Source organism: Anabrus simplex, chromosome 4 (assembly GCF_040414725.1).
Source record: "Anabrus simplex isolate iqAnaSimp1 chromosome 4, ASM4041472v1, whole genome shotgun sequence".
In the NCBI taxonomy this organism is placed as follows: Eukaryota; Metazoa; Arthropoda; class Insecta; order Orthoptera; family Tettigoniidae; genus Anabrus; species Anabrus simplex.
The window spans coordinates 332080263-332103032 of NC_090268.1; the positions used below are offsets into that span (position 1 = coordinate 332080263).

Genomic DNA, 22770 nt, shown 5'->3' on the forward strand with positions numbered 1-22770 from the left:
CTACCCACTGACGCTGGGGTGTATGCAGGTGAACTTATCAGAAGCTTATTTATGAAGCACAGTCTGATAACTGCATACGGGAGATAAAACTCCACAATGGAATTAATGCCCGCCTAGCAATTCCAAATGGAAATTCTAAGTTCCCATGGAGGGAATTAGATTCTTTTCCACCAATAGAGCATATCAAAAATCAGATAAAAAATTAGATGGATGGCTTTTCCGGCGTTTGCTCTATTAACCAGCGTTTCGTCTTAGGTCTGACACTAGACTCTTCAGAGTGGGATGTGTCAGACCCTACCCACTGACGCTGGGGTGTATGCAGGTGAACTTATCAGAAGCTTATTTATGAAGCACAGTCTGATAACTGCATACGGGAGATAAAACTCCACAATGGAATTAATGCCCGCCTAGCAATTCCAAATGGAAATTCTAAGTTCCCATGGAGGGAATTAGATTCTTTTCCACCAATAGAGCATATCAAAAATCAGATAAAAAATTAGATGGATGGCTTTTCCGGCGTTTGCTCTATAAACCAGCGTTTCGTCTTAGGTCTGACACTAGACTCTTCACTGCTAGGCGGGCATTAATTCCATTGTGGAGTTTTATCTCCCGTATGCAGTTATCAGACTGTGCTTCATAAATAAGCTTCTGATAAGTTCACCTGCATACACCCCAGCGTCAGTGGGTAGGGTCTGACACATCCCACTCTGAAGAGTGTAGTGTCAGACCTAAGACGAAACGCTGGTTAATAGAGCAAACGCCGGAAAAGCCATCCATCTAATTTTTTATCTGATTTTTGATATGCTCTATTGGTGGAAAAGAATCTAATTCCCTCCATGGGAACTTAGAATTTCCTTTTGGAATTGCTAGGCGGGCATTAATTCCATTGTGGAGTTTTATCTCCCGTATGCAGTTATCAGACTGTGCTTCATAAATAAGCTTCTGATAAGTTCACCTGCATACACCCCAGCGTCAGTGGGTAGGGTCTGACACATCCCACTCTGAAGAGTCTAGTGTCAGACCTAAGACGAAACGCTGGTTAATAGAGCAAACGCCCGAAAAGCCATCCATCTAATTTTTTATCTGATTTTTGATATGCTCTATTGGTGGAAAAGAATCTAATTCCCTCCATGGGAACTTAGAATTTCCATTAGGTTTACTGATGCCGTACAGAAAAGGCGCCTTAATTTCTATGGCCATATCTACAGAATGAACAGCGACAGACTAACTAAAAGATTATTCAAAGTAATCAACTCAAAGAAGGTCAAAATAAAATGGCTAGAAGAAACTAAGGCGGACCTCCAAGAAATAAATATCACAGACGACATCATGGAAAATCGTGGAGCTTTTAGAATAAAAGTAGCCAATCATAAATTTAGGGAGAAACCAAAAAAGACAACTGGTAGGAAGTGGTCGACAGAACGCAAGATGCAACACAGTGCATTCATGAAGAGATTTTGGGAGGATAAGAAAGCACAAGCCATCAAACCAACTAACAAGTTCAAACGCGCTCTATGAATGGGCATAACGAAGAAATAATAATAATAATAATAATAGTAATAATAATAATAATCGTATGGCCGCAGCTACCGTGTGCAGACATTTCAATTTGACGCATCTGGCTGTCTGCTCGTCAATTTCGACGTTCCGTTTTACTCTAGGCCCCCACTAGATGGCAGACCGAGTAAACCGAAACTCTCTTGGGCGTCTATGGCTGAGATTTAATGAATTTTGTTGGGTAAACACCAAATGTGTCACCAGACATCTTTTACATGCCGACATCGTACGACATGGAGTGTCAAATGGACTTTTTTCCGCCCTTCAAAAATCCGACTACCTCTGCCGGGTTTGAACCCGCTATCTTGGAATCCGGAGGCCGACACTCTACCGCTGATCCACAGAGGCAGCTATCTCTTTTGGTAATTGTGCATATCTCAAGGTTATAGGTTGTAAACTCATTCTTCTTCTACATGCCGTGCCCAGTCTCCCAGACATTAGTGATCAATATGGACAGTGTTTTTTTTTATCTTCAACAACACGGTAGATTTGTTTGATGGTTCTTATTCCAGTCCAGTCTTGAATGTTCTTGAGAAATGACATAAATTCTTTGCAAGATCTAAAATCTGATATCTGATTTAATGATTGAACAGAACTCCTTGTTTAGATTCTGCTGGTGAATTCTGCATGCGAATTGATAGGTTAAGCTATGTTGCTACTAAGATTTGAAGTAATATGCTTTCTTCCAGTTTTATTCTGTCCAGTGTGATACTTAGTTGTAACATATTCTCCATTAATTATTCTCTCACATTTGATTCTGACAGTCACCGTATTTTGATGTTATTTGTGTACTTTGTAAATATTTATATATCTTTCATTTTAGATTAATATCTATTATACATATCTCGGATCTTTGTAATTTGGCATTTTGCTGTTGCTGATCCTGAATAAATAAATAAATAAATAAATAAATAAATAAATAAATAAATAAATAAAAAAGCTGTATCTTGTGATCTTATGAAAGTTTCTTTTATTAAAGCTCACGCAGCCTACAACCAGGCTGTTTCTGTTCTTTATGGTGATCTAATATGGTTTTGTATCCTGTTCTATGTGACCTGGTTTGGGCATTAAAAATGCATGCTATAATAAGGTTTCTGGATTGGAACACAGTTAAGTTGGAACAATGGTGGTTGGAAAGAGGAACATGAAAAAGTACCATTAACATCCCAACCCGATGGGGGCTGGACAAGGTAAAATGTATGATGATGATGAGTAAGGTTTCTACAATCTATTCTTCTGGGTTTCATAGGAAGCCCAAAACACAGACCTGAATCACACAGTATTTATCTCCATTCCAATTTAGCAAAAGTTCAATGAGTCTGTCACTTGCAAATTCTAATACTAACATTGTTGAAACAGTTACTAATAACATAAAGTTGTACACCACATGATCACATAATTACACACTGTGGAATGCGTTAATGTAATGAATAATTATTAGCTTCAATTCCTTATCAGTAGTATTGCAAAATATACCCCAGTTTGTTTAGAGTGAAGATATATATGGAAAGCTTGCTAGACAGTTTACAAGAATAATATTGAAATTTGCTGTATGGAATTTACCCACGAGGGGTTGCGTCATGGTCTTTTAGACCAAACACATACATTTTTTATTATTTCTTAATAGTTTCACGGTATAGAGCTTCCTCCCCTCCTGCACCTTTCAATGGACTCATTTTCTACACGTGTTGACTTTCTCTGTCCCCCCTTCCATCACCAGTCAGTCAGCGGAGAGCTTTATCTGTAAGCTGGTAGTTTCCACCGTGCGCGACTCCTGGCATTGTCTTATTACCCAGTCCTTTTTTTGTTACACGGATATATTTTTCATTAATAATATAATGTGTTTTGCTATAAAAATGGGTATTTTGTTTCATGAACATATTTTTCCCTAATAATACAATGCACTGGTCTTCAAAAACTGGTATTTTATACTCCCCAGTCAGATCGACCGTGCGCGACCCATCACGTAACTTTTTTGATGTGACCTCTCGTGAGTTAAAAGTCAAAACTCAACAAAGAAAATTAATTGGAACTCTGATGGAAATTTGACACCAATACTTGATCATGGTGTTGAACAACAATTGTGACTCGTGAATTGAAAAGATTTGATATAGACTTTGTTGCTCTGAGTGAAACTAGATGAGCAGGAGAGGGTCATCTCAAGGAGCTAGGCAGTGGATACACTTCCTTTTGGAAAGGAAAGAAGGAAACAAACCTCTTTTCATGAAGTTGGACTTGCAGTCAGGAGTGAATTCTTTAATCACTTTAGCAAACTCAATTCCAGAATAAATGAAAGACTCATGATGCTCAGTGTCAAGCTCAATAACAACCAGCAAGCTACTATTGTATAATCAGTGCATTTGCTCCAACTTTAACTTCAGACATTGACTAGAAAGAAGACTTACACTGCTAACGGGATGGTGTCTTAACAAATATTCTCTGCTCTGACGAAATTATTCTGTTAGGAGATTTCAGTGCTTAGGTTGGTTAGAGATTCTGCACTCTGGGCAGGAACCATTGGCAGGAGTAATGTAATGTAATTCTCTTGCTTACAAAATGTTCAGAGCACAGTCTCATGTCATTACATATACACTCTCTTGCTAAAAAGAGCATATTCAAAATGTCATAACAAACAACCTAGATCAGAAAACACTGGCATCTAATTGATTATGTACTACTGCTGCTTCTGCTGCTGCTGCTACTACTACAAACCCAGTGTGGCTTTTGAACCAGCTGAGGCACATTTGATACAGTCTTTACTGCCAGGCAAACACAAAAGAAAAATCCAGTGAAAAGAAGCAGTCTCTTCACATGACATTTATAGATCTTGTGAAAACCTTTGACTCAGCAAACCAAGGAGTTATTTGAAGAGTTCTAGCTGAGTTGGATGTCCACTGAAATACATCAAAATACTTTTACTGATTGCTTATGTTATCACCAGCAATGGACCTGTAGAGCCCTTTCTGGTAACAGAGGGTGTCGAACTGGGATGTAATCACTCCAGCTTTATTCTCTATATTTATGGGGACTGTAGTGCATCTTGTTAAGGGAAGACTTCCTCCATGTGTGGAAATACTGCCATGTATGGATTTGAAGATAGATGTAGTCTTAGCAAAATGCAAACCATGGCCAAAATCTCCTCAACTTTAGTTATCGAACTCCAATACAGAGACAACAATAATGTTCTGGCCAATACAGCAAGCAATTTTGAATGCATTTAGCCATGCATATTCTAGTAGCAGATTAGAACTTAAAATTAACAAAACACAAATTCTTTACCAAACTGCACCAAACTTCAACAAGGCAGCTCCTTCCATCTTGGTCAGTGGTAAGACTTCGAGCAATATAGAACAGTTTCCTTATTTTGACAGCCACCTCTCAACAACCATGACTTCAGTTTCCAGACCATGTTATATGTCTACAGTTCTGTAGTGATACCGGCCCTTGCTATGGATGTGACACTTGGGCTACTTACAGAAGACACAGTAAAATTTCTGGAAAAATGCTGGAGAAATACGATAGTAAAATGACAGGACCGTTAACAAATATTAGTACCGTGGAAGAGTACGACTAGCATTGAGGCCTAGCACACCTTCCAAACTAGGTTATGTATTCTGAATTGAAGGATGGACAATGCAATCAGGGAGGTCAGCCAAAGTGATATAAGAATGTTCTAAAGGCTAATATGAAGAAGTGCCGAATTAACATAGACAACTGGAAGGATGAAACAGCATCTGATCAGGGCGTGCACAATATTTTGAACAGCAGTGACGGAGCCACAAATCCGTTAAGACATCATAGAAAAGAACAGGAAAATCAGAGAAGAACAGATTGTCAGGATCTACCAGTGACAGCGTGTGACCCGTACCAAAGTGTTAGCCTGCTAATTTGTAGAAACATGCATTATTTTTTATGGAACATATAAAATTGAAGGAAAATTCTAAACATTAACAAACATGAATGATGTGGACCAGCTTACTCACAAAACATGCATTCAGGAATCACTACTCAAGGCAAGGTATGCATTTTTAAATTGACATGGAGAGGTCGTCCCCATACATCTGTGAGGCCTACATCTTGCTAAACAGCTCTGTCTGACAATCTTTGTCAGAAAAATGATCTATAACAGAATCATGGAACCCTGGGTTCTTCTTACAGCTTTTCAGGGTGTTTTGTAATTTGAAATTAATGACAATTTTCAACCTCGTAATTATTTTTTCCACTTCATTACTGAAAAATAAGATCATTCAAGAGAGGCACAAGTAGTAGGAATAGTCAAAGCATAGCATATCGAAAAGGAAGTGCGACATCATCTCCGTTCGCCCATAAGAGAGCTCAAGAGGTTGGTGGGACACCCACTTGGTGGCAGCACAGGCGATTGTGATGTCAACAGAGACCCTTGGCCATTAGCTCGCGTTACATTCGCCTTCAGTTGTAGTAATTGTTATTGCTCATTATTGTCGCTGTCAGAGATGTTTCGATAGTTTGCATTATTAGTGTATTCACGATTGAGTGGTGTGAGAAGTGTTATGTTTTAAATATCTCGGTCTTTGTCGCTATTGTGCTATAAGGCAACATATATCAGTGTGGGAGGAAACTACCCCATCATGTCCTCATGTTTTATACCTGGCTGCAGATCTGGATATGACCGATCATCTTCACGTAGGCATTTCTTTAGGCCCCCTAAAGAGAGTGGTGTTTTACTGAAATGGGAGAAGGCTATCCATAGAAAAGTCTGAAAATTAACTCATGACTGTTTCATGTGTGACATTCATTTTTGTGATGACTTTCTAGTAAAAGTAGACTCGTTTATGGTGAATGGTGAAAGAGTAGAGATACCACGACAGCACTGGAAATTAAAACTAGAAGCATTTCCTCACATATTTCCTAATCTACAAAGTATATTTCTAAGGCAGTTAAGAAACGCAACTCCCCCACGAATAGGCAGTCCACACAAAGACATTTCTCTAATAAAAGCCCTGAACAGATCGTAAATATCAGTGATAGTGATCAACCTGTATGCTCAGCAGTTGAAGATAGCTCTAATGTCGCAGATGCTAGGAAAACAATTGTGTGTGCTATTAAAGTGGAGATTGAAGAATCAGAAACGTAATTTCATTAGAATGCAGAATCAACTCATTGTCGCTAAAACTAAAATATATTTGCTTGAAAAAGATATTTCTGATATAAAATCACAGAGCAATTTCACTCGCTCAAAACAATTCGGTTCTCTCAGCAAAACACAGAAAATTATAGTCAATACAGTGTTTAAAGAAATGTCAAGCGAAATGTAAAAAAGGAATGAGATACAGCGATGAATTTCTTCTTGATGCACTTCTTTTAAAAATAAAGTCTCTCAAGGTTTACCGGCACAGTTTAAATCATGACTTGCTGCCTTTGCCTTCTAAATCCCACTTGAGAAATTTGGTGAAAGGCCTAAAATGTTTGTACAGCACAAATGAGCATGCTACCGCTGCCATAGCAGATTTTTTAAATAGAAATAAGGAACATGAACGCTTAGAGATGTTGATATTTGACGAGGTAAAGTTACGAGAAGAAATTCGCTTTAACTCAGAGTCGTTGCAAGTGAATGGTTTAGTTGATTTTGGGAAATTTGCTGAAGATAAAAGCAAGGGTCAGTTGGCAAATCATGCTCTGGTTTTCATGTTTGTTCCTTTTCTATATAACTGGATACAACCCATAGTGATACACATCTAGCTGGAACGCCATCCCTGATGATATAATTGCAAACATTCTCATTCAAGTCATCATACAATTAGAGCAAGTAGGTGTCTGAATCATTGGTTTCACATCGGATCGTAGCCAGTCGAATAAAAAGTTGTTGAAATGCTTAGGAATATCTGGTAACATAAAGAATCTGAAGTGTTATATTTCCAATCCAGCTGACTCCAGCAGAAAATTCTGACTCCAGCAGAAAATTATGGCCATTTTCAGATGCGCCACATGTATTTACATGTGTAAGAAATCATTAATTATAATTATAATGGCAATTTTGTTGATTATTCATTCTACCGGAAAGTTTATGAATGTGACTCGTCTTCTGAATTTTCTGGATTGAAAGTTTGCTACAAACTGACCTCTCCCCACTTGGATCCTAATTCTCTTCAGCGAATGAATGTAAGACTGGCATTTCAACTGTTCAGTAGATCAGTCGCTAATGGTATAGCATTCTATCAGGGTATTAAAACACAGGGTTTAGAAGACAGTAAACAAACGGAAATTTTCACAAGTGATGTAAACTGTCTGAGTGACGCATTAAATTTGGCTATTCCCACTCAGGCACTGTATAAAGGATCACAGGCACATGAAACTTTAATTGAATGGCAGAATGTTCTCAGAGATACTCAAAATTCATTCGCTTCACAAAGGACACTGGAGTCTTTAAGGGTTACTGTGGAAAGTACCTAAGGAATGTCTGAATATTTGTGGGAACACAATTATAGCTACGTTTTGACAGGAAAATTTAATCAAGATCCCCTAGAACGTCATTTCGGTATCCTGCGATCACTAAGTTGTGATGGTCATCCGCCTACTATTGACTTTCTACATTTACACACGTTGCAGTCTATTTACATACCGACTCCATGAACCTACTACACTGGCATAGGAGGGCGAGAGGTGATACTCCCACGTGGCGCGTCCCAGGTGGCGGATAGGGGGGTCCTAACCGGCTTGCCGGCGGACTTGAGGGAAATAAAATACCTCTCGCGGACCAAACACAAACCCCCCGTGGGTGGGAGACGCAGACGAAGAATACACCTACGGTATCCCCTGCCTGCCGTAAGAGGCGACTAAAAGGGACGACCAAGGGATGATTGGATAAGAACCATGAAACCACTTGTGATTAGTACCACGACGCGGAGAACACCATGGGTCTCTGTCACTTTCGTGTAATACCACTATGTAGATGTTGATTCCCATAGGGAACCTAAAATATTTGTCCTGAATGAGTAAATTTGTAATACCAATATAATGGTCCGTTATTGGACATTATAAATTTTCCAGCTAACTCATTCTTGGTTGCCTGCGTTTCACCCTCGTGTGCTAAGTTAGGCTCGTCAGTTGGGACTTAGCACACCACCCAAGACGCAAGGCTAGTGCATACCGTGGAGGCCACTGCATAGGCTATTTGAAGCCACCAGCAGTGCCAATGCACTGTGAGAGCTATGTCTCATTTCCAAAAATAGATGCCTGCTTGGCCATCAAATGATGTAGATGTTGATTCCCATAGGGAACCTAAAATATTTGTCCTGAATGAGTAAATTTATAATACCAATATAATGGTCCGTTATTGGACATTATAAATTTTCCAGCTAACTCATTCTTGGTTGCCTGCGTTTCGCCCTCGTGTGCTAAGTTAGGCTCGTCAGTTGGGACTTAGCACACCACCCAAGACGCAAGGCTAGTGCATACCATGGAGGCCACTGCATAGGCTATTTGAAGCCACCAGCAGTGCCAATGCACTGTGAGAGCTATGTCTCATTTCCCAAAATAGATGCCTGCTTGGCCATCAAATGATGTAGATGTTGATTCCCATAGGGAACCTAAAATATTTGTCCTGAATGAGTAAATTTATAATACCAATATAATGGTCCGTTATTGGACATTATTAATTTTCCAGCTAACTCATTCTTGGTTGCCTGCGTTTCGCCCTCGTGTGCTAAGTTAGGCTCGTCAGTTGGGACTTAGCACACCACCCAAGACGCAAGGCTAGTGCATACCGTGGAGGCCACTGCATAGGCTATTTGAAGCCACCAGCAGTGCCAATGCACTGTGAGAGCTATGTCTCATTTCCAAAAATAGATGCCTGCTTGGCCATCAAATGATGTAGATGTTGATTCCCATAGGGAACCTAAAATATTTGTCCTGAATGAGTAAATTTATAATACCAATATAATGGTCCGTTATTGGACATTATAAATTTTCCAGCTAACTCATTCTTGGTTGCCTGCGTTTCGCCCTCGTGTGCTAAGTTAGGCTCGTCAGTTGGGACTTAGCACACCACCCAAGACGCAAGGCTAGTGCATACCGTGGAGGCCACTGCATAGGCTATTTGAAGCCACCAGCAGTGCCAATGCACTGTGAGAGCTATGTCTCATTTCCAAAAATAGATGCCTGCTTGGCCATCAAATGATGTAGATGTTGATTCCCATAGGGAACCTAAAATATTTGTCCTGAATGAGTAAATTTATAATACCAATATAATGGTCCGTTATTGGACATTATAAATTTTCCAGCTAACTCATTCTTGGTTGCCTGCGTTTCGCCCTCGTGTGCTAAGTTAGGCTCGTCAGTTGGGACTTAGCACACCACCCAAGACGCAAGGCTAGTGCATACCGTGGAGGCCACTGCATAGGCTATTTGAAGCCACCAGCAGTGCCAATGCACTGTGAGAGCTATGTCTCATTTCCAAAAATAGATGCCTGCTTGGCCATCAAATGATGTAGATGTTGATTCCCATAGGGAACCTAAAATATTTGTCCTGAATGAGTAAATTTATAATACCAATATAATGGTCCGTTATTGGACATTATTAATTTTCCAGCTAACTCATTCTTGGTTGCCTGCGTTTCGCCCTCGTGTGCTAAGTTAGGCTCGTCAGTTGGGACTTAGCACACCACCCAAGACGCAAGGCTAGTGCATACCGTGGAGGCCACTGCATAGGCTATTTGAAGCCACCAGCAGTGCCAATGCACTGTGAGAGCTATGTCTCATTTCCAAAAATAGATGCCTGCTTGGCCATCAAATGATGTAGGTGTTGATTCCCATAGGGAACCTAAAATATTTGTCCTGAATGAGTAAATTTATAATACCAATATAATGGTCCGTTATTGGACATTATAAATTTTCCAGCTAACTCATTCTTGCCTTGCGTCTTGGGTGGTGTGCTAAGTCCCAACTGACGAGCCTAACTTAGCACACGAGGGCGAAACGCAGGCAACCAAGAATGAGTTAGCTGGAAAATTTATAATGTCCAATAACGGACCATTATATTGGTATAATACCACTATGTTAGGTACCAAATAGGTTTGTGATTAGTAGCACGCAGGAGCGCCGCACGGTCAGGCTTTTACGGTACCTGTGATTAGTAGCACTATATGAACAACACCAGGGTTCTGGCTTGCCTATGATTAGTACCCACTATACACGGAACACCACGGGATAGTATGAGTCCCTGTGGTTAGTACACTTATGTGATGAAAACCATAGGTTTGCGTTGCCTGTATATGGTGTCGCCATGTGCGAAACACCATAGGTCTGTATGACATGTGCGAATTTCATTACCTGTGAGTGATACCGTAATGTGTGGAATACCGCGAGTCTACGATACTTTTGATTAGTACCGCACCATGTCAAATACCATGGTTCTACTTTCCAAGCGATAAGTACCATTATGAAAGGTTGATGACCTATATTTTAGACCCCTTTAGCTTGCAAGCATCATTGATTCAGTATTTTGAGCTATAGAAGTAGTCCCTTGGTCAGTATTACTATTGTTTTCCGTCAGTTTCTGAGACTGAGGCATTGCGGGTCGACTCCACTGATTGCTTTAAATTCATATCCATCCGTTCATTTTTCGTCCTCACACTTTGAGTTCTGGTCAGTGGAGGATTTTGGATTTTTATTTTGTCACTGTATTTTGTCTCATTTCGTACCATCAAGGGCCGATGACCTAGATGTTAGGCCCCTTAAAACAACAAGCATCATCATCATCATCATCATTTACGTACGACTAAACTTTCCTTATCGTCTGGCAGAAACTGTGAGTACAGAGCTGAATCCCCTTTGACGTCTCTTGTTAATCAAATGTGTATTCTTGCAAGAGAAATTGAAGGTAAAAATCGTGCACTGAAGACACAAGCTGTAGATGAAATCAGGGAAAAAATTGTGAACATTGAAAATGACATTCAAATACCAGACTGGGAAAACATTTTACCTGAGTTAAGTGGGTGGAATAGGGAACATGCATGATCCGGGGTTTTAATTAAAAATATGCTAATCTGATTCAAAATTTCATGCAGAATTCAAAAATGTGATCAGAATGTACAAATAATAACTCCAAACATGATAAAACTCTAAATCAATGTACGAAACTGTCACGTGACGCAAGTACGCGATCTCATTGGTCTGACATCATCGTACAGGTTGACTGAATTAGCAGACGAAATAACACAGTGTGCTGTGAGAATCAGGATACACTTCGCGTATTTCTACTTTACGTTAGTGTCTGGTATGGTTAAATTCGAGGTCTATATATTGGATAATAATCTGAGTGGTATATTTTACACTTAAAATGAATCCTGCGCAGACAGTGAGGCAGAAAACTTATAAAATGGTGTAGAGTTCCAATGTGCAATAGCACATCGCATACCATACCCAACAAATTGTTTATAAATGTTCCAAAGACGCTAAAACTAGGGAGAAATGGATTTTGGTGAGCCGGAGAAATGCTGGTGATATATCGGAAAAGTCTATAGTTTATTTTTTTTTAAGATTTTTACGTAAGATGAATTTGTTTGAATTTTCAATCACTTTTCCATGTCAGCTGTTCTAGTGGTAAAACTTTAAATTTTAGTGTATGATGCTTTATTTAAATGCTTCAATTACATCTTGGAATATGAAAGTAATAAACAGTGTATTAATTAATGCTGATTATTAAAGTATTCTCCAAACCTAACCTGTGTTTTGGGTGATCCATGTCAAGATAATAAATCAAAGGGGTTATGAACCATTTTGACAGCTCTAATTCTACCAATTTATCTTGGCATGCGACAGTTATGTATGTCATTATTGAAGAGCTTAATTGGTAAAAAAAATTTAGGCTATATCTAAATACTCTATAATGTAACAAAGAATAGGTGTGTACATCATGAAAGGAAACAACGTGAATTTAACAAATGTATAACTCTACACAAAACCAATGCTTGTCTGTTGGGGTCTTACAAGTTAACAATGCTCAATTATAATAATTATCATAATATTAATGAAATAAATAACATAATTGCACACAGGTGAAAATAGTGATGTAGGTGTTTAAAATATTATCCAACTTAGCCTAAGTTTTAGGTTATACAAGCCAAGTCAATAAACCGAAGGGTAAAAATACCGCGCGAGTTGGCCGTGCGGTTAGGAACGCGCAGCTGTGAGCTCGCATCTGGGAGATAGTGGGTTTTGAACCCCACTGCCAGCAGCCCTGAAGATGGTTTTCCGTGGTTTCCCATTTTCACACCAGGCAAATGCTGAGGCTGTACCTAAGACCACGGCCGCTTCGTTCCCATTCCTAGGCCTTTCCTGTCCCATCGTCGCCATAAGACCTATATATGACGGTGTGACATAAAGCAAACAGAAAAAAAAAAAAAAGTAAAAGTCACAGCACCCAAAGACATTCCTGTATTGAACGACTAAAATGTCACCAGGACACTTTTCTTGCCTGATATGCTCAGCCTGTTAAAAGCCAAATGTAATTAATGTTATTGGCTTTACGCCCCGCTAACTACTTCTACAATTTTCGGAGACGCCGATGTGCAGGAATTTAGACCTGCAGGAGTTATTTTACGTGCCACTAATTCTACCGACACGAGGCTGACGTATTTGAGCACCTTCAACTACCACCGGACTGAACCAGGATCGAACCTGCCAAGTTGGGGTCAGAAGGCCAGCACCTCAACCGTCTGAACCACTCAGCCCGACTTGTGAAAACTAGATGAAGTCATATTTATCTTTATCATGTTTAACTTTTTCCCTCCACAAAGATATTTAATGTTTCTCTTTCATGAGCCCCAGAAGTGGGTAGGCCAGTTGTCCCAACCATAAATATATTTTTTTTTTTGGGAATGATAGATTATAGCCCTATAGTACTATGATCTTTCTTTCTTTCTTAATCAGTTTATCCTTCAGGGTTGGTTTTCTCTCGGACTCAGCGAGGGATTTCACCTCTACCACTTCAAGGGCAGTGTCCTGGAACGTGAGACTTTGGGTATGGTGATGCAGCTGGTGAGGAGGGCCATTACCTCGCCCAGGCGGCCTCACCTGCAATGCTCAACAGGGGCCTTGTTGGAGGATGGGAGGATCGGAAGGGATAGAAAAGGAAGAGGGAAGGAAACGGCCATGGCCTTAGGTGCCTGGAGGAGAAGTGGGAAAATACGAAAAAGCACTTCGAGGATAGCTGAGGTGGGATTCGAAACCCTTCTACTCAGTTGACCTCCCGAGGCTGAGTAGACCCCGTTCCAGCCCTCGTACTATTTGTTTTCAACCTTCATGGCAGAGCCGGGAATCGAAACCTGGCCTCCGGGAGTGGCACACATTAACCACTACACCACAGAAGCGGACTAGTACTATAATGCTACCTATATGTTTATGTTAGTGGTGAAATCCGATTGCTTACTTTACTAATGCTGAAAGCACGAAAGTGTAATGTTATTCTTTAATAGGGGAATCAGTCTAGAAGGAAATGTTGAAAGTGATGTGATATCTATCCAGGTTCGTTGTTATCCTAATACTATGGGTTACAGTACATTGCACGTTTAAAAGACGCCCCTTACAAACTTGCTTGTTATCTGCGAATTTCTGCGGCCACAAAAGTCACATTTTTTAAGAATGATGACATCTACACATGGTAGATTGTCTGACTGTGCTGTTTTGAACCTTTCTTCTGTCATTTCGAAGTTATTCGCGATCATGAATAATAAACAATCGGCTTTTAGCAACGGCTGATGCACAACGGCTGGTAGAGCTGCATGCGGTACTGGATCGTGACGTCACAGCGCGCTGCTTACGTCAGAGGCCGTTTCACTCGCCTTGCAGAAAGGCACTATTAAACATTTTTTTAATGGTAGAAAACAAGGCAACTTACCACAATGTAATACGTTTACGTACTATTTCATTACCATAACATCTCATTTCACTTGTTATTCTTTAAAATAATATTGTCTTAGGATTTCGCCACAAATGATCTTTGCTCCAATACGGCTGATGATGACCCCTAGATGGGTCGAAACTAGTACCGTATAATTTTGTAATTTTGTGAATATATTGTATTGAAAAGGTGGAAACATTTACGTTATTATTATTATTATTACTTATATATTATTTCAAAAGTAATAATAATAATTTCGTGTGGCTATTTCTAGCCGAGTGCAGCCCTTGTAAGGCAGACCCTCCGATGAGGGTGTGCGGCATCTGCCATGTGTAGGTAACTGCGTGTTATTGTGGTGGAGGATAGTGTTATGTGTGGTGTGTGAGTTGCAGGAATGTTGGGGACAGCACAAACACCCAGCCCCCGGGCCATTGGAATTAACCAATGAAGGTTAAAATCCCCGACACAGCCAGGAATCGAACCTGGGACCCTCTGAACCGAAGGCCAGTATGCTGACCATTCAGCCAACGAGTCGGACATTTCAAAAGTGATTCAGTGTGATTTATGTCGTCCTTTCCTTTTCGGCAAACTGACTGATAATGTGCCTGCTTCCCTAACACTAATTAAAGATTACGGCTCAATGCAAAGTGCCTCATATCTCGCGTATGCGTCAGAAAGTGTTTATAATGTGTTGTTGCGACTGGAAAATGTTGTTACGGAAAAGCTATTGTGTACAGATAGTTTATGGGGTGATGCTTTCTCCGAGTGCTTGGATAAATTAGATGTTATTAAAGTGAAGTCATCGCAGTTGGGGTGCTGTGTAAATCATGTTCTGTGTTTGCTACCAAAACTCATATTTCACTAGTTGAAATGTCGATTCTTCTTCCGCACGAAGGAGATGAGAAGGGAGCTGGTTACATCGAAGGTACTGAAATCATCCAGGAAATATTCCAAAGTGTCCAGCAGATGAAATCATTTTCAAACATAAGTTGCATGCTTGAGTTTCTTAGTAGATTTTGAAGTAGTAGTCCCGAAAACGCCTGTTATGCTCGCGCTCAGTCATCACTGTAGATGGCAGTGCCATCTGTGCGGCAGTCCACGGTAACTCGTGAAGATGTCGCACTTCCTCTTCGATACGCTATGGTCAAAGTTAAGGAATAGTGGTTACTTCAGATAATACCACATTTAATTCTAAGCATGTTAAATATTCATGAAATTCTAGTATACAGTACTTCTTGAATTCTGCTGATGTACAGATAGCATGCAACACTGTTTTGAGCACCAGGACGATGAAATAACTACCATATAATTTAAACAGAGTCTCGAATGGCCATGGAGGAAGAGTCTGTTTATGTTTTAAATAAGTTACAATTAGAAATCCCTGCTCATTCAGTTCAGAAAAGTGGTTAGTTTTATGTCCAGCCATTGTGTCAAGTACTTCACAATACAGTCTGGAGTATAATTACTTTTTTTTTTTGGTCATTTTCCTCATCACCAGTTCACTGCCTTTTAGCTCAAACTTCATTTTAATAATAATGTTTCGTCTCCGAAGACCTTAAAAAGTAGTTAGTGGGACGTAAAGCAAATAACATTAATTATTAATAATAATGTTTTCTTTTAGCCATTTCACCACTTTTAACAACATAACAAGAAGGTACTGTGTTTTCTTCAATCCTGTGGTAAGGCACATTGTTAACACTTCTAAAGGGAGGATTAGGAAAGTGTTTCTCTCTCACTCACCCATAAAAATTTACCCCCATCCATTTTGCCATTGTAATCTTCTGCAGCCTTTGCTGCTGTAAACCTCAGCTTTGCGTCATCAATAAACCTACTCTTAGAACCAGCATGGATGAGCATCAGTCTGTTTGAAAAGCTTATTTTGATTGTAACTCCTTGAATACTCTCACTGTGTCAACATTTTAAAGGTATGTTTTTACGTCACACCAACACAGGCGGGTCTTATGGTTCTCTCTCTCTCTCTCATTTTTGTGTGTGCCATTATCCATTGTTACTGCTGTTGCCCGTTATTTTCCTTTCTATTTATGTGCGAGTAACTCTTTTGTAAAGCGTAATGTCTGTTGTTAACAAAAAGGGAAAGATGACTTACAGTGAAACTAGAGAAGTGATAATGAACATTGTAAATCAGTCTGATGAGGAAGTTAAACAGGGAAAATTCACAATCTGTAATCTGTGGGCTGCAAGTTACAGTGATGTATCGTTTTGAGAAATATGAACGAACGTGGAATAATTCATTGGCATTGAACTCAGAGACGGCTAGATTGCAGCTGATAGCACCAAGGGCTGCTACTTGAGAGTAAAAATAAGTTGCCTGGGTAGTTCTGGGATTGCTGTGGCAACAATTACATCACAGACTTGACTGATGACAACCACTTCTCTCTGTGCCTCACCGGACATATGGATTCTCCTGATCTCCCAACTATATAATCATACATCATCATTATAGACCGTTACGTCTTTCAGCGTTCAGTCTGCAAGCCTCTGTGAATTTACTATATGTCGCCACAATCCTCTATTTGCAACTAGTGCTAAGGCCTCGTTTAGTTCTATACCTCTTATCTTTACATCATTAGAAACTGAGTCTAACCGCCGTCATCTTGGTCTCCCTCTACTTCTCTTACCCTCCATAACAGAGTCCATTATTCTCCTATGTAACCTATCCTCCTCCATTCGCCTCATGTGACCCCAACACCGAAGACGGTTTCTGCGTACAGCTTCATCCATTGAGTTCATTCCTAACTTAGCCTTTATCTCCTCATTTTGAGTACCTTCCTGCTATTTTTCCCACCTGTTTGTACCAGCAATCATTCTCGCTACCTTCATGTCAGTTACTTCTAACTTGTGAATAATATACCCTGAGTCCACCCAGCTTTCGCTCCCGTAAAGCAAAGTTGGTCAAAAAACAGACCTATGTACAGATAATTTGGTCCTGGAGCTGATTTCCTTCTTACAGAATACTGTTGATCACAACTGCGAGCTCGCTGCATTAGCTGTACTGCACCTTGATTCAATCTCACTTACTATATTACCATTCTGGCTGAACACACATCCTAAATACTTGAAATTATCTACTTGTTCCAACTTTGTATCACCAATCTAACATTCAATTCTGTTGAATTTCTTACGTACTGACATCAATTTAGTCTTCGAAAGGCTAGTTTTCATACCATACTCATTGCTCCTATTTTCAATTTCCAAGATCTTAGACTGCAGGCTTTCAGCACAATTTGCCATTATGACCAAGTCATCAGCATAGGCCAGACTGCTTACTACATTTCCACCTAACTGAATTCCTCCCTGCCTCTTTATACCTTTCAGCACATGATCCATGTAAACTACAAACAGCAAAAGTGAAAGATTACAGCCTTGTCTAACCCCTGTAAGTACCTTGAACCAAGAACTCATTCTACCATCAATTCTCACTGCAGCCCAATTGTCAACATAAATGCCTTTGATTGATTTTAATAATCTACCCTTAATCCCATATCCCAATATGGTGAACTTTTCCCTCAGTACCCTGCCATATGCTTTCTCTAGATCTACGAAATATAAACACAACTGACTATTTCTCTCGTAACATTTTTCAATTACCTGGCGCATACTGAAAAGCTGATCCTGACAGCCTCTCTGTGGTCTGGAACCACAATGGTTTTCATCCAACTTCCTCCCAACGACTGATCACACCCTCCTTTCCAAGATGCCAGTGAAGACTTTGCCTGGTATGCTAATCAAGAAGATACCTCGATAGTTGTTGCAATCCTTCCTGTTTCCTTGCTTATAGATGGGTGTAATTACTGCTTTTGTCCAATCTGAAGGTACCTTACCAACACTCCATGCTAATCTTATTATTCTATGAAACCATTTCATCCCTGCCTTCCCACTATACTTTACCATTTCAAGTCTAATTTCATCTATTCCTGCTGCTTTATGACAATGGAGTTTATTTACCATCCTTTCCACTTCCTCGAGCGTAATTTCACCAACATAATTTTCCTCATCCCCATGAGCTCTGTTGTTCGTGACACCACCATGAAAATTTCCTTTTACGTTGAAAAGATTTTCAAAATATTCCCTCCACCTGTCCAGTGATTCCCTGGGATCTATTATGAGTTCACCTGAATTACCCAAAATGCTGTTCATTTCCTTTTTCCCTCCCTTCCTAAGATTCTCTATTACTGTCCAGAAAGGTTTCCCTGCTGCTTGACCTAGCCTTTCCAGGTTATTACCAAAATCTTCCCACAACTACTTTTTGAATTCAGCAACTATTTGTTTCGCTCTGTTTCTTTCATCTAGATACAATTCCCTGTCTGCATCAGCCCTTGTTTGGAGCCATTTCTGATAAGCCTTCTTTTTACGTTTACAAGCTGCTCTCACCCCATCATTCCACCAAGATGTTCGCTTTTTCCCGTCTTTACCCAAAGTTGTTGCTGGGCATTCCCTTGCTGTTGCTACTACAGCATCCCTATATGCCACCCGTTCTCTTTCTATATCCTGAACCTGCTTACTGTCCACTGTTCGGAACTTCATACTAATATTCATGTACTTCTGCCTAATTTCCTCATCCTGGAGATTTTCTACCCTTATTCTTTTACAGACAGATTTCACTTTCTCTATCCTAGGCCTAGAGAAACTTAGTTCACTACAGATCAAATAGTGGTCTGTTTCATGTAAAAAATCCCCAAAAAACCCATACATTCCTAATAGATTTCCTGAATTCAAAGTCTGGCCTTGCATGTGTACCGGTCAATAGCTTTATGTATTCGTAACTGCTAAACCCATACTGGCACAGAAGTTCAGCAAACACTTCCCATTCCCATTATCCTCCATATCTTCCCCACATTTACCAATCACCCTTTCATATCCTTCAGTTCTATTTCCAACTCTTGCATTGAAATCGCCCATTACCACTATCCTATCCTTGCTCTTCAACTTCATCCTCATCTGCACCCTCACATAGTGAATACACTGAGACAATTCTCGTCCTAATTCCTCCAACTGCCAAATCTACCCCCATCATTCGCTTGTTTACATGCCTAACAGAAATTATGTTGTGGGCATTAGTATTCCTGATGAACAGCCCTACCCCAGACTCTGCCCTTCCCTTTTTAAGTACACTTTATAATCTCCTAGATCTTCCCCGTTATCTCCCCTTACCCGAATATCACTTATTCCCGCACATCCAGATGCATCCTCTTTGCTGACTCAGCTAGTTCTACTTTCTTCCTTCCATAAACCCCATTAATATTGATAGCTCCCCATCGAATTCCATTTTGTTTGCCAAGTTGTTTCCAAGGAGTCCTTTGTCTGTCAAATGGGAGTGGGACTCCGTTACTCCCATAAGTCCGAAGCTTGCTTAAAAAGTTCTGAGCTTGGTAAATTCATGAAGCAGGATGCTACCCTACTTACACATAGTCCAAGTGAGGATCTCTCCTCTGACGGTTTAGAAACCACGATGGATTGTATAGCCCTAGCCTCCTGAGCACAAGGAAGCCATGACCCAGAATAGGTCTGAGATGACCACTCCCTTTCCGTAGCAACTGGTATCCCGACTCTCAGAACCACTTACTAGGCCACTCAGCAGTTTCCCATGGTTCACGAACTAGGACGTGACTACAGTAACCCATATCATGCACTATTCATTCGTTTTTAATAATGTCTGGAAGTATGCCATTCTTTCAAGAATAATTTTAAAATTTATGTTTTCTGGCAGTTGTATTTTGTTTTTTTCCTCTACATTCTTAATATTAATGTGTGTTGATCATTATCAGTACTCTGTTTTCTGCTTTAGGTGATTCACACGCCACAAGGTGATATTCAAGTATTACATGCAACTCCTGAACAGTTAGTTAGACTTCAAGAGACTCATAATATTCAGGTGCTGAGTGAAGATCTGATATTGCCTGTGAGTATATGGTAAAGTTAATTACTTCACATCAGCATGATTGCATTTTTGCCAACCATTTATTGAGCATTCTACAAATGTCCAGATATTGGTTTAATATCTTCATGTTTTAAGATTTTGTTTTTATTGGTAGATATATTGAATGGAATACCAGTCTTCAAACCATATGAATATGGGTGAATAATATATTTTGCTAATATTTATTTATTTATTTATTTATTTATTTATTTATTTATTTATTTATTTATTTATTTATTTATTTATTTATTTATTTATTTATTTATTTTTATTTATTTTTATTTATTTATTTATTTATTTATTTATTTATTTATTTATTTATTTATTTATTTATTTATTTGTTTGTTTGTTTGTTTGTTTGTTTGTTTGTTTGTTTGTTTGTTTGTTTGTTTGTTTATTTATTTATTTATTTATTTATTTATTTATTTATTTATTTATTTATTTATTTATTTATTTATTTATTTATTTACCGCAATGACGGGTTGTCACAATGGACAAAGTATAGCACATTAGGATCCAGAAATTTTTATCTTATAGAAATATAGCAGTAATATGTTTTTTTAAATTATGGACGTACGGACAAATGAGATCTCAGGATGTGTACATATCTATGTGTGGTGGTTGTGGTGGTGGTGGTAACTATGCTTTCAATGCTGTTCATAGGCAGCTCAAACTTCTTCCAGAATTCCATGAACAAGGCAGGTATTTTGCCACAGGCACCAACCATTAGGCCGATAATCTCTGCTTCATTCAGCTGGTATTTGCTTTTGTAGAACGGCATTTTTGGGCGCATAAATGCCTGGCTGGCCGACGTGAATCGGATGATCGGATCAATAATGAAGCCTTTCTTGTCGTTATCTTTAAAGGCAGTTATGTCAATTAGTCTTGTACCGCCTGTCATAGACAAACTATGGACTTCTTCATGCACATGGAAGTGTTTACTGTGGAGTTCTTCTGCAATCAATTATCTTATCTTGTGGTGACGCGAGTTTCTCAGTACTTCACCATAAGGGCAAGAACCCAGAATGTAAGCCAGTGTTTCTTTCTGTCTGACGCAGTTGCGACAAAGGTTTCTATCCTGTGTTCTGCCCGGAATATTCTGTACTGCAGAAACATTTCATGTCATCTTGATTGCCTCCTGCCATTCACTACAAGATAGTCCTTGTTGATGCCTAATCCAACTGTTGGCTGGAGTGTGTTTGTTATACAACTCTACACTGATCCCCTTCTGAGGCAAAGAACACCAAACTGTCATTTCATGACTTCTTAGATCTTGGCGGATTTTTCTTAGATTTGGAAGGTCGTTGCCTTTATTGGAGAACCTTTTAATATCTGTAATGTTAAGGGCCTATAAACAGTGCATCTTTTCGGATGACAGATCACACATCTTTAAAACGTAGCTATTGCTGGCTCGGCGAAGAGTGTTGCATGCACTTATTTGTTGCAGATGCACTTTCCAGATTGCTTTTAAAAGTCTGAGGCCTTTGAATATTAGCTAACCGGTACTTGTCTTATTTCAGCAGTCTGAAAAGCGTACACAAGAGTAGAGCTGACTGCTTTGTTCAAAACAATGAACTTTTGATGTGTCTTTAACAAAGGTGAGGCTCTAAGCGATCTAACTTCTTGTGCAAGATTTTTAAAGAAGAGGTTGCATCAAAGGTGGATGTATCGTTAACTTGTCAGCGTGGAGTGCCGAGCACTGCTCGTCAAGCAGTGAACATCACACGCAGTGGAGTGAGAGCACTGCACGCACGACACGCGTGTACTGTACTGCGATCTAGCGGTTACAGTCAAAGCTTTTTGTGTTTCAACTCATTTCTTCTTGAAGCGGAACATTTGAGCTTTTGAACAATATAACTTGATCCCTATTTTGATAATGTTTTGTCACTGAAATTCAAGTGATATTTCGAGAAATGTTTATCTCTGCCACGGGGGGCAAGCACTGTTTTTGTTTGCTATCTGGCGACTACTGTTGCACATTCCTTGCTTTATACCTTCATTTCCTCTCGGGGAAGAACCTGACTGTCAACAGAATCATAAATGTTATCTATTTAGGGCTCTCTTGAGACTGTTTTTTCCCATCCTTTTTCCTAACACTGGCTGTCTTGCATTCTGTCGTTCGTGAGTGGAAATGGCTTCTACAAGCAAGTGCAGGTTATCGAGTGTGGAATTAGAGGATGTTTTAGAACAGTTGAGTGGTTCTGACGAACGTTTTCTAGATTCATATGACGATTTGAGTGATCCGGATGAAATCGCTGTACGCGAAGTCCTCGATTTGGAATCAGATACGACGGCAGTGCGCAAAATGCCAATGTGCATGTCACGACTAATACATTTCGATGGTAAAACATGTCTAGTTATGCGGGTCAAACAGAACAGTTTATAGGGAACCCAGGAC

The 22770-nt window shown here is 39.6% G+C and overlaps 1 protein-coding gene across 2 annotated transcripts in view; it reads left to right on the forward strand.

The window, feature by feature from the left end:
* Window positions 1–22770, forward strand: part of LOC136871961 (protein BANP) — a 223920-nt gene that overhangs the window by 167299 nt on the left and 33851 nt on the right. For both annotated transcript variants that reach the window (XM_067145723.2, XM_067145722.2), the window contains exon 7: window positions 20241–20354. In XM_067145723.2, coding sequence (XP_067001824.1) covers window positions 20241–20354 — 114 coding nt within the window. The remainder of the gene's footprint in view (window positions 1–20240; window positions 20355–22770) is intronic.